The sequence below is a fragment of the Chinchilla lanigera genome, unplaced genomic scaffold (genome assembly GCF_000276665.1).
Source record: "Chinchilla lanigera isolate Chin_1 unplaced genomic scaffold, ChiLan1.0 scaffold00059, whole genome shotgun sequence".
In the NCBI taxonomy this organism is placed as follows: Eukaryota; Metazoa; Chordata; class Mammalia; order Rodentia; family Chinchillidae; genus Chinchilla; species Chinchilla lanigera.
The window spans coordinates 14,044,439-14,062,411 of record NW_004955460.1 but is presented as its reverse complement, the minus strand read 5'-3'; the positions used below and the strand labels follow the sequence as shown (position 1 = coordinate 14,062,411).

The window sequence follows — 17,973 nt, the reverse complement described above, 5'->3', positions numbered from 1 at the left end:
CTTAGTGACTACTAATTCTAAATTATCAACAAGAGAGGCCCACTAATCAGGCATTTTCTGTACCACGGCAATTCTAAATGGTGGCTCCCTGCTGGTGGAAGCCTTAAACTTTCTTATCTCAAAGTACATGGAAGAGGATCCTGCCACCAGCTACAATTTCCACTTTGGTGCCTCTAACTACATGCTCTCAGTCAAGTGAGTAACTGAAAGCATTAAGGACGTGCAAGAGAAAGCTGCCCCTGACACACAGACTGGGGCTGGATTCTTCACCAAGTCCCTCTGTCTTCCTTAGGCTCTGACTTCACTGGGCAGTCAAGAAGATGCTCTTGGAAATGAGTAACAAAGCTCCCCCAGCACAAGGCTGGTACAGAGAGATGCGCCCTTCCACCGCCATGCCCAGTGGGGTCAGCTACCAAGGGTCTCTTGAAGACTAAGGGTCCCTGAGAGCCCCTGGACTTTGCCCAGCCAGGTCACCTGCTCCTCACGAGACAGAAATAAGCAGATCCTGCAGAGGAACATGCTGCATGTCAAATACCAAGCGGACTTCTCTCCCTTTCTCATTTGGCCATTGCTAACTGCTTTCAGAAATTCACTGGCTGCTTTCGTGGCTGAAAACAGTAAAGGAGATCAGTACATAGACCGCATCCAAGAACATGCCCCGCAAACAGAACATCTCCCTGCTTTGGCATCCAGTAACAGAAGCGAAGGAACTGCTGACTAGTAAAACATAACCCTCTGCTCTTTACCACTTCACCTGCAGCATGGTCACTTCCCTGTCTTTCACCCTGCCACCCGGTCACTCCCAGCAGGTCCTGCCTGCCTCTCCCACCGTGTCACCGGGGCCTGAGCTATCTCCACACTCCTGGGCCAGATCACCTGCTTCCAGGGCTGAGTCCTGCTTTCCTGCCACCCTCTCCTGCCTAATGTCCACCCACCCACTCTCCAACACTCAGGTAACTGTCATGTCCTGTGCAAAGCCTCCCAAATGACCCTAGTTAGCATTTCTACAGCTCTGTACACACCAATCCAATCTCCCTCGTAAGAGCTGAGGGTGTGGCTCAGCAGCACAGCACTTGACTAGCAGATTAGCCAAGGCCGTGGGTTCCATCTCCATCAAAGCAAAAACAAAAGCAAAACTTCATTTTAGTTTGTTTTTTCTCATAGTGCCTCCGCATGTTTACAATGCGCCTGAACAATCAGTTCTCGGTGGCAGCGTCATTAGCTGCTCAAACCTTTATTCAGTGAATGATTAAAGCAATTAAACAAGTAAAAATAACTACCACTTACTGAGCACCTTCTATCTGTTCTATCATTTCACTCATCTCATTTCACAGGTGGAACTTCACAGATGTCTAAACCTGGCCCCGCAGGTGGAGGAGGCAGGGAGTCGGCATGGCCACACAGCTCTCTGTACTTCACAGGTGCCCAAGACACTGTTGCTGAATGAGTGACCCTCAACCAAAGGACAACTTCATTGTCTTGATATTTCTGTGAGAGCACTGTGTACCTGCTACAGTAGCAAGTTATACAAAACACCCTGCAGTAACCTCTCAACTCATCTCACACACACTCAGCCGGCTGGTCACAGCACAGCAGCTACCAAACTCAGCAGGCTTTTTGTTCATTTTTATAAGATTCCACACTTTCTAAAATCAGGTTGGTGGTTTCATTTTACTACACCTGATCTTAGCCCACAGGCTGAGAAGTGATAGTGGTTCCAATTTTTTTTTTTTTTGAGACATGGTCTCGCTATGCAATTCAGGCTGGCCTTGAGCTCACTTTGTAGCCCAGGCTGGTGTCGAACTTACAACAATCCTCCTGCCTCAGCCTCCCGAGCGCTGGGATTACAGGTCCAGCTAGTGGTTCCATTTTATACAGATTTGTGTAAGTGCAGAAGTATCCTCTCCTTTCTACTTGGAAGATGTTATCATTGGAAATGACTGCTGTGTGGTAAGGGCTGAAAAGATCAACGTTGGTTCAGTATCTCACGACCTAAGAACATGTGGCAATGGGCGGTCCTTTCATTCTGGCCAGAGCTGCGTATGAGGACAGGGACAGTGGCCAGAGGGCATTTCCTGCCCTGGATTTCATTCTTCTGCTGGGGCTGGTCTATTGGGCAGCTCTGGACATGCAGGGTAGGGGCAGGGCTAAGTGTCCAGGCAAGGGCCTGGTGTATCCCGAGGACATTCATACAGTCTGTGAAGCAGTCCCCTCTTCGGCTCACTGGCTGACCATACCTGACTGCTTCTGCCACACTGTCTCTACACAAACTGCACCCAGGGTAGCCAGACTTCAGGGCCAGTAACTTGATCAGGGCCCACCTACTCCTTTGTACTGCTGAACCTGTTCCTTTAAGGTCTCCTAGGGCCCAGAGTTGTGAGCATGAAGCTGGCCCACAGCGACAATCATGACTTCTCACTACCAGGCAAGGTGGAGGGACCCAGTGGTCAAGAGCTTTACTCTGAGCTGGGTGTGGTGGCGCACACCTGTAATCCCAGCACTCGGGAGGCTGAGGCAGGATTGTTGCGAGCTCAAGGTCAGCCTGGGCTACATAGTGAGCTCGAGGCCAGCCTGAACTGCACAGCAAAACACAAAAGAAAGGTTTATTGTGGTCCGAGATTGGCCATTCCACCAATGCCCAGAAACCTTCAAAAGACACATCAGCCTCCTCCTAGTAACACCTGACAGCACCTTCACAAGTAGTAGTTATCAATGCATTTTTGTAGCCAAAATACAAAGAAAACCCAAAATTATAAAATTTACCATGTTAACCACTTGTGTGTATAGTTCTATAAAGTATATTCACTTTGTTGTATAATCATAACTACCATCCCTTTCCAATACCTTTAAATTTTGCAATACTGAAATTCTACATCCAGTTAGCAATTTTCTTCCTTCCTTTCAGTCCCTGAAAACCATCTTTCTTCTCTGTCTGAAGGTAAAGGTCCTGCAGAGTCATACAGTCTTTGTGTTTGGCTTATTTCACTTAGCATAATGTACTCAAGGTTGGTCCATGTTGTAACAGGTGTCAGAATTCCTTCCTTTATAAAGGCTAAATAACAGTCCATTGTATGTGAATTCTATGTTGTGTTCATCCAGTAAAGCATGGATGGACACCGGGGCTTCTTCCACGCTTTGGCCACTGTGACTGATGTTGCTGTGAACTTGGGAGGGCAAGTATCTGTTCCAGACCCTGCCTTTACCTCTTTTGGGAATATCCCTAAAAGTGGAATTGCCGGATCATATAGTAATTCTAATTTTAGGTTTTTTGAGAAACAATGTTTGCTTTTAAAATTTTATTATTGATCAATGTCCCATTGGGTGGCACACTTAAATCAGAAAGAGGTATTACCTCCACAATGCCAATAGAAGTTTTTGGTGGGGATGACAGCTGAGCTGAATTTAAGTCTTCAGGAGTGGAAAATCCTGAAGGACTTAGATGTGTCACATAAAATGTTTTAAGGCATCATATTAGTTAATTCTGGAGAACTACATGCATAATCTTCAACTGAAAAGTATGAAAGCCAATGGAATTTAATATGCTTTGAACACTTAATCCAAGAACCTGGATAATATATACATATTTAAATCTGAGATCTAAAAGTTTTGGGGGAAAGCTTATAGGAATGTCAACAAAGAACAAATTTATTTATATATTTTCAAAATATTACGTCTGTACAGTGACAAAGATACAAAGAGTATTACAGTCATGTCAGAATTGGGTCATGTGTGCTAACAGTAAATGAATTGTGTATTTGGCTATGTTTTAAGTGTTTCTTTATAAAAACAGATTAAATTACTATTTCCTCAAAGGACCAGCAGCTTCAGTAAAAAGTAAATTTAAATAGCACTAAAATAAAACCTATCTCCTGAACCCATTCAGGAGGAATCATTAGGCTGAGCATACAGAATCCTTTTTACCATTCTAGGAAAAAGACCCAGCAGTATTGTCTTTAGCTCAGAAAGAGATGCATGTAACACTAAAGAAGAAAAAGTATATACCAAAATATCTGAGATGGTTTAATAAACACTTCAGCCTGGAAACAGGTGGCATTCTCAACAGGTGCTGATTTCCTGCTGTGTTTCTGTTTATGTTCACTCACCAAGTGTGTGTTTCAATTGCCACTTATACTCCACATCAGGACCTTGGGGGCCAAAGACAACACATCTGGTATCTGACAGACAAGGACTACTGGCTCACAGATGTGCCCTCTCACATGAAGGCATGCCCTGGTTTATATCTTTTTCTCTCACTGCTTTGCCAGCACTGAAATCTCTAGTATTTTAGTCACACAGATCTAGATGAAAATGCTATTTCCATTCTGTCATAACCTAGGACCATAAATATTATAGCTCTGATCATACTTAGATAAGCAACACAGAATATAATATGCAATAGAACTGTCAGAACGACTATCAAGAACTCCTGCCTCTTAAGCCTAGCTTACCACAATTGTCCCCTCTACCTGTGACATCTAGAAGATAAGACTATATTGTACCTCTAAGTGTTAGGCCTACCACATGTTGCCCTGTGATGGTAAGTGTTCAGTAACAAAGCACCCTCCAACACAGAAGAGACCATGGGAATAGCCCAGGGAGTAAGTTCAATTCCTAGTTTCCTCAAATACAGTGAGATCATCCTGGCTTCTTTGCAGCACGGTTAAAAAACTAAGTTCAGGGCTGGGGATTTAGCTCAGTGGCAAACGCGCCTGCCTGGCAAGCGCAAGGTTGTGAGTTCGGTTCCCGGTTCCGGAGAAAAACAAAAACAAAAACAAACAAACAAAAAAAAAACTAAGTTCAATATGCATGCTGTAATTTCCAGGGTAGCCACATCAAGAAATAGTATCTAAAAATCAAATTAGTAGATGGTAAAATTGGAAGCACGAAAAACCAAGTATCTAAAAGAAAGCAAAAAAGAAAATGAGGGAAGAAAACTAATACCAATTAGGTAGGGAAAGTTCTAAACATCATGCTAACTACAGTAAATGTAAATGTTCTATTTTAAGTGACCAAGACTGCCAGGTTAATTAAAATTTAAACAAAAAACTATTTATAAGAGATATAAACCACAGAAGAAAATGATTGACAGAGATGCTCTAAACCTGAAAGACAGTCTTTTCACATATGCTAAAAGGTTCAAATTACAGTGGACCCTCGAGTTATCAGCCTGACATAGGAACAACTTGGGTTATGACCTGAATGCTGGCCACTTATGCTTCCAGATGGTCTCAGATACAGATTTAATCCTTAAAGCATTCTAAAAGGAACATTACAACATCCTTTCTTATGTGGGGTTAACTGACAAGTCCTGGGCCAATGTTTTTCTAAGGACACTAAGATCTGCCTGTATAAAGAACAGACTTTGAAGGCTGTGTAAACTTGAGCCTTTAATTGACAATGTGAGTTACAACCAGCCCTCAGGAACGAGTTGAGTTTGTAAGTCAAGGGTCCACTTATAGGAAGTCATACCAATGCTAAAGTTGATTTTTTTTTTTTTAACAGTTCTGGGTATAGAATCCCAGAGTCTTGTACATACAGTTCTAGGCAAGTGCTCTACCACCAAGCTACATCTCCAGTGCCCAAATCTAACTTTGTACTCTCCACACAACAAAGTATCAAAAACTGTAAAGCAGAACAACCAGAATTATAAGGAAAAGTATGGAAAATCCATTATCAGCATGGAGATTTTAATATGCTTCTAAAAAATTGATTCAAATCCTCTGAATCCCTTTCTCTTCACCCCCAAAGGCAGAAGAGGATGAGATTTGAACAAGCTCATAAACTTGACCCAAAAGCCCCATAAGCAACACCATATGAAACAACACCAGAATATACATTCGTGTGTGAGTGCCAGCATCTGCTGAGAAAAACACTGATCCTAGAATGTTAGCTGGACAGACCAGCAGCTGACCCCAAACCAACAGGTAAAAAGGTGTGAGAATTGCTGTGTTGGTTTAGGTCAAGCCACAAGGACTTAGGAGTCACTGTGACGTAACAGAATGAAAGCTAGTATGTTCGGTTTATTACCTAATTATCCTTTGTAATTAACTACTTCTGTCAACAGAAATATTCAAATCATATTTAGGAATTAAAAAATTACAATATTTACCGCATTCTATTTTAATAGAAGGAAATGTTACTTGAATTAACTGAGGATTTATTGCGGGGTACTCCTAATTTTCTGTGCATAGACAAGAAAGTTGTAATGTTCTAAAAACTAAGATGATGCAAAGAAATCAATTAAAACCTAACAAATTCAATGAACTGTTTTTGAAAAATAATAATTACGTGTTAAAAATAGGCTTACGAAAAGATGAAATATTCCGCACGGGGTTTAAAAAGATGTTTACAGGAAATTATCACACTAAACTTGTTATTAAAATTATTCACAAAATTCACAGAGCACAATTTTTCCAACTATAAATCTCTATGAGTAATACATAGTATCATGCTCAGAATAGTTCAGAAAATAAATCATCTGGGCCAGGGATACAGCTCAGTGGCGCAGTGCCTGCTTGGCAAGTGTGAGGTCCTGAGTTTGATTCCTGATACCAAACGGAAAAAAAAAAAAAAAAAACTTATCTAATTCATTAAAAATATAAATGTTAAATACACTCACTATTTTCAAACTGGCAGATCATGAGTATTCTATTGGTAAGGAGTATCCTTGGGCTTCCCCAGTGGGGAAAATTAGAATTTCCAAGTGAAGACCTCAAGTTCTCAGGAAGAACATATAATCTTAACACACAACATTTTCAAGACCCTCCAATGCCCCATCCCAGCCCTACTTTAACTGTACGTAAAGTATGGATACTAGTACCTCACTCGGGGCTTTCTTGATTCAATGTGGTAATGGGAGAAAAGAACCTAGCACAGGCCATGGAGTAGAATGAAACATTGTACAGGTGCTGCTTAATACAATGATCAAAGGTAATGAGCTAATCTATCATAAGGATCTTCAAACAGGTGACAGACATAAAAGTATTTCCATCCAAGTCCACTATTTCTACTTTCTCTCAGAAACAGTTGGATAGCTGGGCATGGTGGCTCGTGCCTGTGACCCCAACTACTCTTCAGGAGACTGAGACAGAAGACTACAAGTTGGAGGCCTATCTGGGAAAACTGGTAAGACCCTGTCTCAAAATAAAAATTAAAAAGGACTGGGGATAGAACTAAGTGTTTTGATCTACAGTATTGAAGAAAACAGACTTGGGATGTCACTTAGTGCAAAAGGCCTGGGTTCAGAGGCAGTACCACCAGAAACAAAAACCACCCTGGATATAACCCTTCCATCTCTTCAATTTGAATCTCTCCTAAAAACTTACCAAGTCGCAGAACTCAAACACCAGAAGATAGGGAATTGCTTCTACACACTGTCCCACACACTCGAGAATATTTGGATGCTGAAGAATACTGGTCAAAATAAAAGACACAGTATTATATTCATCAGGAAGCATGCTAGAAAAACGGTCCAAACAGCAACTGAAGTTTTATCATTTAAATGATTTAAGTATGTACGAAAAACTAAAAAGATCATATTAAGATCTTAACAGATATAGACTTACCTAATGATTAAATTATTCAAAGCTCATCAAGTGGAGTCACAGATTAGTAAAGAATTCCTAGCCAAGCACCTATAATCCCACTTACTCAGGAGGTTGAGCCAGGAGGATCCCAAGTTGGAGATGAGCTTTGGTAACTTAGCTAACTTACTTTAAAATTTTTTTAAAAGGCTGGAGGTGTAGCTCAGTGGTACAGAACTTGCCTAGCATATGCAAGATCCTTGGTTTCACCCCCAGTACAAAAAGAAAGGGGCAAAAAAAAAACCAAAAACTCCTCTCATTTAAGAATCTTTTCTTTCAGAATTTGAATTTAGAATAATATTTTGAGGTAGCATTTAAAATAAGGCAGACAAGTATAAAAATTCGTTAGCATTTTAATCCAGATATTAAATAACTCAAGTTTTTCCTTCAGGATATTCCCATAAATTTTTATAGTATGTGCAAACATTTTGGAAAATTTCTTTTTCCAAAAGAAAAATAAAGGTAAATAAAAGACATCAAAATATTAAAAAAAAAAACAAACAACACAATATTTACTTTGAAACAAACAAACTAGGAACTTGCAAAGGCAGTACCCTCACCCCATGTCCCTCAGTGGTTATTCATGGTGTAACTGTTTACTGTATGAGACCAAAACCAGGGAACTGCCCATGGAAGGAAGCCCTTTATGTCATGTCACCACATGTGGACTGCTTGACCACTTCTTCAATGGAGGTACAGAACTAGTCCATCAAGCTCAAAAATCTGCTCCAAGTTACCCATTTTTGCCCTTTATACCATTAAACTGTTTCCCATTTTTATATTGTTTTCATTTTAAGAATACAAGTTCAGGTCGGGCGTGGTGGTGCACGCCTGTAATCCCAGCACTTGGGAGGCTGAGGCAGGAGGATTGTTGCGAGTTGGAGGCCAACCTGGGCTACGAAGTGAGCTCAAGGTCAGCCTGAACTGCATAGCAAGACCCTGTCTCAAAAAGACAAAAAAAGAAAGAAAGAAAAAAAAAATACAGGTTCAGTATTCCTTATCCAAAATACCTGGGACCAGATGTGTTTCAGATTTCGGAGTATCTGTATATATATAATGAGCTACCCTGAAACCTAATTCTACAAAGAATTAAGTTATGGTTCATATACACCTCATATACACATCCTGAAGGTAACTATGACAACATTTTTAGTGCACCTGAGTTTTGACTGTGACAAGTCACAAGCTCAGATATGCAAATTTCCACTTGTGGTATCTTGCTGACATTCAGAGTTTCAGTTTTGGAGTATTTTTGATTTCTGATTAGGAATGCTCAACCTGTATTACATAAACAGAATCATACAGGATATGGCTTTTGGGATTGGTTTTTTCCACTTAACACAATCCCCTTGAGATCACCCCAGCTGTTGCCTATCAGTATTTCATTCCTTTCTACTGTGCACGAGGATCTCACAGTATGGATGCGCCACAACTTGTTTATCCATTCACCTACTGAGGGACATTATAGCTTTTGTGCTTCTTGGTATTATAAATAAAGCACTACAAACACTCATGGAAGGGCTTGGGGGTAAATGCAAAAGCTTTCATTTCTCTGGAATAAATGACCAAGAGTATAATTATTAGGTTCAATGAGGTGATGGCTAACGTGTCATTTCAGCAGGGCCACAGTGCAGATACTGGGTCAACATCATTCCTGGATATTTCTGTGAGGATGTTTTTGGGTGAGATTATTATTTACACTCATAGACTTTAGGTAAAGCAGACCCCTCCATGAGGGTGGGCCTCATTCATCAGGTGAAGACTTTAATACAAAAAAAAGATTAACTTCCCATAGGAAAGAAGCAATTCTATCAGCAGAGAGCCTTCAGACCTAAACTTTTCACACTGGCTCTTCTTTGGGTTGCCCTGATTTTGGACTTGCCAATAGCGCAATTGCATAGACCAGTTCCTTAAAATAAGCCTCTCTTGGTGTATATACTGGCCCTCCATATGCACAGGCTCAACATTCATATATTCAACCCACTGAAGACTGAAAATATCTGGCAAAGAAAAACTGTACCTGTACTAAACATGTATTTTCATTCTTGTCATTACTCCCCCAACAACAGAATAAACATTCACACAGCATTTACATCATACTGGCTGTTATAAATAATCTACAGAGATGACTGAAAACATACAGGAGGATGTGCTCAGGCTACACGCAAATCTCTGCCATCCCATGTAAGGGACTTGCACATCCTTGGACTTCGGCATTTTCAGGAGGTCCTGGACCCAATGCCCTTAGGTGCTAAGGGATACGTACGTGCCCATATGCATTCATTAGCAGTGGACATAAGATCTAGTTTCTCCTCATCCTCACTGCATTTTACAATTTGGTACTGTCACTACTTTTTCATTTTAGCTTTTCTAACAAGTATAGTGACATTTCAGTGTGATCTCAATTATATTAACAGCTATGATGCTGAACGTCTTCTCATACGGTTACTTGCCATCCATCCATACATACTCTGGTAAGATGTCTCTTAATGCTTTTTTGACATTTTCCTAATTTGAGAGTTGCTTTAATTTTTGTTGTTGTTTCCCGCTGGGTTATGAGAGTTCTTTTGAAATCCTAGATATGAATCCAACACACTGATGTTGGATTGAAGCTGGTCTTTTGATTCTCTTGCCAGGGCCTTTTACAGAGCAAATGGTTATAATTCTGGTGATCCAATTTATCTTTTTTTCCCCCTTTAAGGATCTTATTTTTAATGTCATGTCTAAAAACACTTCATCAAGCTCTAGGTTTTAGACTTTCTTCTACGATAAATTCTTACAGCCTTTCATTTAATTTTTTACATTTTAAGCTATGGTCCATATTGTGCTCGCGTCAGCAGCACATACACTAAACTACAGTCCCTACTCAATTAAACTGTGCACAAGATGTGAGGTTTCCAAGAATCTTTCTTAAATATCCAACCACTCCAGCATCACTTATTGCAAAGGCCATCTTTCATCTATTCAGCTGCTTCTGCACTGCTGTCAAAAATCAAGTGGCCACAACCAAAACAGCAAAGCTATTTGTAGATCTTCTATTCCATTCCCGTCTGTCTGTGTGTCTGTCCCTCTGCCAATGACAGTCTTTGTGACTGTAGCTATGTAAGAGGTTTAAAAGAGGAGAGCAAGTCTAAGTTTATTACTTCTCATTCTTGTTTTGATGATACTGGTTCTTTTGCTTTTCCATGTAACTTTGTAATTTTTCTTTCATTTTAAAAAACCAAATTTGCCAGGTGTGATGGTGCACACCTATAATCCTAGCACTCAGGAGGCCGAAACAGGAGGACTGCTTCAAGTTTGAGGCCAGTCTGGGCTACAAAGTGAGTTCGAGGCCAGCCTGGGCTACACAGCAAGACCCCACCTTGGAAAAAAAAAAAAAAAAAAGACATAAACAAATAAATAAAAATAAAATACAAATTTTGTGGCATTCTTTTCCACATGGGGTCATGCTAATCTTCTCTGTATTGTTCCAATTTTTAGCATAAATGCTGCTGAAGCAAGCATTATAATAATTTTGCATACAGATTTTAAACGCTTCCTAGGATTTCAATAGGAAATGTAATAAACTATTAATTTGTGAAGGATCAGCAACTTTACTAAGTTGAGTCTTTTAGTGCAGGAATACTGTAGACATCATTTATTTGTATCTTTGATTTTTTTCAACAGCTTTTATAGCTTTTAGCATACAAAAATTTAGCATCACAAAAGTTTAATTTTGAGAAAGAAATTAAATATTACAATCTTTTAAATTTTGGTTTTCATGTAGGCAGTGCTAATTTATAGAAATAAAACGACTTTTAAAAACTAGGCAGGTTATGTGTTTGGGATTGAATCCAAGGCTTTGTGCTGGTTAGGCAAATGTTCTACACCCTTAGCCCCAAACTGAGTTTTCTATGTTGATCTTATATCCTGCAGTTCCACACCATGATGAATAACAGTAGTGACAGCAAATACCCATGTGTTGTCCTGATCACAGGATAAAAAGCATTCAGTCTTTCACGATGCAGTATGATGGCAGATGTAGGGTTTTGATGGATCTGAATTAAGCAGAGGAAATACAGCCATATTTTTATTCTTTCTGCTATTCCCTCTTCCTCCTGAATGTTCTGAGGTCCCTTCTTTTATTATTTGTCTTAAAAAAAAATGTCTTTTAAGAGTAGGTAACTTTGTTGGAAATAAATTGTCTTAGTTTTCTTTCATCTGAGAATATTTTGATATTTCCTTTACTTTTTTGGGGGGGCACCAGCAATCGAACTCAGGACCTTGCGTTTGCCAGGCAGGCGCTTATGCCACTAAGCTATATCCTTGGCCCTCCTTTATTCTTGAAGGGTATCTTCTCTGGATATGTACTTCCATGGTTCTTTTAACACTTGAAAAATGCCATCTCATTTCCTTCTGGCCTCCAGAGTTTATGACAAGGAATCCGCTGTCATTCAAACTGCTTTTCCCTTTCAAACGTTTTTGTTTGTCTTTAGTTTTCAGAAGTTTGAGTTTAATTTGAGAGTTGCTCGATTTCTTCAATCTATAGGTTTTGTCTTTTTAAATTTAGCAACTTTTAAGCCACTGTTTCTTTGATGCTTTTTTCAGACCTATTTTCTATCTCCCTTCATTCTAAGACATCTATGACATGAATGCTAGATTGTTACTCCCCAGTGTCCCTGGGGCTTTATTTTCTTTCAAGTCTTTTTGTTCAAAGTAGGCAATACTTAACTGTTTCATTTTCAACTTTTCTGTCTCCTTTCCATTCTGCTGCTGAGTTTGTAATTTCAGTTACTGTATTTTTCAGTTCTAAAATTTCCACTGAGGTCTTCTTTCTGTCTTCTGTTCTTCACTGAGACCATATGTTTCATGTTTTATGTGTACTGCACATGTTCACTGAGGCACTTACACTTTGAAATACTTGCCCAATAGTTCTAGCATCTCTACCATCCGGTGTTGGCTATTTTATAATTCAACTTGAGTTCTCCTGGCTCTTTAGATTATAAGTGATTTTCAACTGAAATTTGGACATTTCAGATCTTATGAGACTCTGGGTCTTATTTAATTATTTCTGTATGATGAAAGCAGAAACTTAAAAGTAGTTTTCCATGCTTGATTTTCAAAAGACCACGCACTATGTTTACAGAATATAAGCTGAGGCTTACTTACTAGTAAGGTTCGCCGTTTTTCAAAAAAGTATCCTGTTCCTTGGGGCTTGCACTTGCTTTTAATTCTTTCACTATTACTCTTGCTACACTTGTGCCTGTATAAATCTCTCCAAGGAGGACCTAAAGGAAAAGAACAGTTTCTTGTGTCACTTTCATCAGAATGATAAAGAAGTATGTCTCACTTAGCAGGAAATGGAATTCAAGGAATCTAAGGGACAACCATGTGGCCTTCTATTACTTTACATATTAACTTACAAAAAACTGAGAAAATGCAGACATTTTTCAGGAAAAGGGTCATTTAAATCTATTCATCAGGGGGAGACTGGACGGCAAGAGGGTAAGGAGAAGCAAAAATGATTAAGATTCTATATGTATATATATAATCTATATATCAAAAACATATACTAATTATAAAGAAACTAAAAATAAACTACTCATATATTTACAACATTCATAACATATACATAAACATACATACACATGTATCTTTTCTATGTAATTTAAACTACACTTCCAAAGCAATAAACCATGACATTACAATTAGAGCAATTTATAAGTTCAATTCAAACATAACTCAAGTGCTTCTCAGAAACACTTCAACTAAACTATCACTTAGTTTGCTGCTCATGTGAAGAAGGAAGCTGACAAACTGCCAATGTATAAACTGATGTTGTGCTGAAAATTTTTAAATTCATCATATTCCAATAACATCAGGCCTTTATCTTCAGGCAAGTACCAAAATTTCAGTCAAAACAGAGGGAAAAAATTCTACTAACATTAGTAAAACATAAAGCAAGAAAGATACACCTCATGTAAGACCTAGCTACAAGGAAAATATTAAATGTAAATAATACAGCGCAAAAGCATTCTAAAATATAATTATTTTATCATCTTAAAATAATCATGAAGTAAACATTTTAACTAGAAAATGATCAAAACTAAATGATTTCCTTTTAAAATAATTTATGGCTAGGTATACATACACATGTAATCCTAGCTACTTACAAAGCTGAGGCAGGAAAATCACAAGGTCAAGGCTAGCCTGGGCAACTTAGTAAGACCCTGCCTCATAATAAAAAAGCAGCTCAGTGGTAGGTGCCCTTGGGTTCAATTCTCAATATTTAAAAAAAATTTATATTTTTTATAAAGTTAATTAATTAATTAATCTATTTATTTTGAGACAGGATCTCACTATGTAATTCAGCCTGGCTTTGAACCCACTATGTAGCCCAGGCTGGCCTCGAACTCATGGTAAACCTCCTGCTTCAGCCTCTTGCGTGCTGGGATTATAGCCATGTGCTACCACACGGGGCTAAAGTAAATTAATTTTAACGCTCCAGATAAAGTAAAAACTTGATTAGAACACAGTACGTTTATCAGGAATATAAGGGCAGAAGAGTAAAGAGGATAAAAAATTCTGATAATTAAATCATATTCTTTGCCTCAGAAGACCACTTTGCACACATATAACAAAAGAAATATATAATGAACCTCATACTCTTTTTTTTTTTTTTTTTCTTTTTGGTTTTTGGTTTTTTTCTGGTACCGGGAATCAAACTCATGACCTTGCGCTTGCCAGGCAGGCGCTGCGCCACTGAGCTAAATCCCCAGCCCCCTCACACTCTTAAGATGTCAATTTAAAGGGGGGTAAAAATGGGCTCAGCTTCTCGCTCCGTCATCACTAGCACTTACAGTGCTCACTATCTTCAGGGATGATTCTTTTAACACCTGGACCTCTCAGTTCTTTCACCTCATTTCTACTCATACTTTTTACATTCTCAGTAGCTACTTCCATGGGCCGAGGCCTAGCTAATAACTATCTTACGGCCCAAACCTTGAATTCTGACCTCTCCTTTTCAACCAGTCCCTTTATCTCTAATTCATCTCCATCACTGTCCCCAACCTGCCCTCCAAACCCACTACTTGTACGGTTTTCCCATGAGCCTCCCTCATTCCCCGTCTACCTTTCATCACTCCCTTGCTGTCTATGAAGTGTAACAGCTGGGCAAACCCTGGTGCTGGTTACATTCAATGGCCAGCCTACCATAAAACACCAACAGCTGAGAAAAATGCCACCAGGATGACTGCTCTTATAAATTTATTGGGTCCTCAGCACCTCCCTCCTGCATTTCCCCAGCTGATTCTCTTTCCCAGACAACTTTCACATTTCCTGTTCAGACTTCTTGTATCTTTTCTCCTCCCTCTTAAGGGACGAATGGGCCTCCCAGCCACTGGAACAACCATCAGAAGTGAACATCCTCATTTTAACACCACCCAATACACCTGCATCCACACCCTCTGCTTTGGCCTCATTGGGAAAGAGACATTGCCTCTTCCCTAGGACCAAGTCCTCCAACTGTGCTAGCGACCCTGACCTCTTGATCACCAAAGACTTTACTCCTGCACCATCAGTGCCCTCCCTACACACAAACATGCTGAAACAGCTTGCCATCCGATGAAAAGAGAGTACATCATAAAATCTGTCCCCGGCCCTCAGGATGTCACCAGATACTCCTCCAGGTCTCTAATCCTTTTTATAGTAAAACTCAAGAGAACTGTCTTTTCCTCCTCCTTTTTTGGAACTCTTTCCCTTGCAAGCTTGTAGCACTGCTATTCCCCTAGAGTTTCCAGCCGGGACACAACTCAGCAGCTCATGTTGCTGAGTCCTCATTCTCCCAGCCTTGATCTTGCTCACTCTGGAAGCTGCAGCACTTGCTACTGGTATAATGAACGCACCTGGACTGCCATCTCAGCCCACTTTCTGAATGTTCCTCTCAGGAGGCTGGCTCCCTGCTCACTGACTGCCCTGACCTCTCCTGCTGCAGGGCCTGAGAGTTTAATCCTTATGCTTCCCTCTTATCTTCATTTTGAAATCCTCAATGAGTTCATCTAGACTTGCTTCTTGAAATCCTGTACCATATATATTCTGAGTTTTCCCTCTTGAACTGACGTTTTGAACTCTGGATCTATACTTCCAGCTGCTCTTACAGCACTTAAAGCACTTCAGAACTGTATATATAGATACTGAATGCGTCTAGAGCCCAGAATTCTGGAGCCACCCTGGGCAACACAATGAGACTCTCTCTTTTTTTTCTTTCTTTTTTTTTTTTGATAGAGGGTCTCACTCTGTAGGCCACACCAGCCTTGATCTCACTATGCAGCCCAGGCTGGCCTTGACCTCACATCAATCCTTCTGTCAGCTTCCCAAGTGCTGGGATTACAGATGTGTACCACCATACCCAGCCTGAGACCCTATCTCTAAAGAAAAAGGGAGCAGGCCTCCTCCACAGAGGTGCTTTGCCCTTTCTACAATGTGAATACATAGCAAGAAAGTACAACTCATATGTCAGAAGCTGAATCACTCAACTTGATCTTGGACTTCCCAATCTTCAGAAGGTGAGAAATACATTTCTGTTGTTAGCTGCCCAGTGTATGGCACTTTGTTACAGCAGCCTAAATGAATCAAGACACTTTTCTAACAATAGTTGTACACTTAGGAATGCTGGAGCTCATGTTCCCAGATGGTTACAGAGGGCAATGGGGAAACTTTATTATACGGCAATATCTACAGAATGTGGAATGCTGATACAGTTCTTAATTAGCTATAAATTCTAAACTGTATAATCAGAAGGAAAAAAAATAAAACTGAAGAATACTTTACCTTTCCAAACCAGCCATTTCCAATTTCCTGTATATAGTTTAGACTGTGGCGAGCAACTTGAGACTTCAAACCTTCTGTAGAACAAAGAACATTAAAATGTAAGTATTATCGGGCATGGTGGTACACACCTGTAATCCCAGCACTCGGGAGGCTGAGGCAAGAAGCTCCTTGTGAGTTCAAGGCCAGCCTGGGCTACAAAGTGAGCACAAGGCCAGCCTGAACTGCATAGCAAGACCCTGTCTTAAAAAAAAACCCAAAAAAATGTAAGTATTTAACTAAGATAAATAAATGTTAAATACCTAACATATAAGGTACAAATGCTAACATAAATTTAATGTTTGTGCTAATAAAGGTAGAAATAAATACATAAAAAATTGCTTTCAAATCATGCCAAAACACTGGCAAGTTTCAATATTGACAATATTTTTGAATGTGTATTCTACTTGATTCTTTAATACTTCCCACTGTTTTTCTGATCCAGTAATTCCAATGTGGAAACACCATCAAGTGGACCAATATAGACATAATAGGAGTATTGGAAAGAAGATGAGAATGAGAGAAAAATTATTTGAAGACACAATGGTAGAAAATGCCCCAAATCTGATGAAGGATATGAATCTACACATCCAAAAATCTCACCAAACTCTAAATAACATTAAGCTCAAAGAGACCCATATCAAAACATATTAAAATCAAACTACAGAAAACCAGAGACAAAGTCTGGTAAGCAGCAAGAGAGAGGCAATTCATTATGTACATGGGATCCTCAATAAGATCAACAGCCATTACTCAGTATAAAAAAAAAAAAAAAAAAAGGTAGGCCAGAAAATAGTGGCTTCACAAGACAAAGTACTGAATGAAAAGACTAGAAAACCAAGAATTCTGTCTTGGAAAAACTATCTTTCAGAAATGAAAGAGAAATTACAATATTCTCAGATGAATGAATGTGTACAGCCAACATACCTGACCTAAAACAAAAAGATAGCAAACAGTAATTTGAGCTGTATGAAGAAATGAAGATTTCCAGTAAGCATAACTAAACAGGTAAACAGAAGAGCCAGTATTATTCTATTGTGGTGTATAGTTCCTCTTTTTATTTCCCAAAGTGATTTAAAATATGCTTAAAAATTATAAATTCATGTTAACGGACACAAAATGAAGTTGCAATTTGTGGCAATGTAAAGGGAGGGAACAAGCTGTACAGGAGTAGAGTTTTCATGTGCCGCTGAAACTGATGTCAATTTGAACCCAACTGTTACAAGTGCAAGATGTTACTTATAATCTTTACTGTAATCACTAAGACCTAAAAATATATTCAAAAGGCAATGAGAAGGGAATCAAAATAATAGAACAAAATAATGATAATTCATATCAAAATCTCAGTAGCTTGTTCTGCAGAAATACAAATTAGAAATGTTAATCCAATTTATATGAGCTGCAAAGGATCCCAAATAACAGCAAAAAAAAAAAAAAAAAATTCTGCAAAGAAAAAGTTGTAGGACCCATACTTTCCCATTTCTACCATAAAACTAAAATGACAGTAATCAAAACAGAGTGGTATAGGGGCTGGGGATTTAGCTCA

At 39.3% G+C, this 17,973-nt stretch overlaps 1 protein-coding gene across 2 annotated transcripts in view; it reads right to left on the bottom strand.

Annotated features, from left to right (window-relative positions):
• Lmtk2 (lemur tyrosine kinase 2) overlaps positions 1–17,973 on the bottom strand; it is an 89,923-nt gene that overhangs the window by 39,558 nt on the left and 32,392 nt on the right. For both annotated transcript variants that reach the window (XM_005397908.2, XM_005397909.2), the window contains exons 4-6: positions 16,392–16,465; positions 12,732–12,850; positions 7,326–7,413 (exon numbers count right to left, since the gene is read on the bottom strand). In XM_005397908.2, coding sequence (XP_005397965.1) covers positions 7,326–7,413; positions 12,732–12,850; positions 16,392–16,465 — 281 coding nt within the window. The remainder of the gene's footprint in view (positions 1–7,325; positions 7,414–12,731; positions 12,851–16,391; positions 16,466–17,973) is intronic.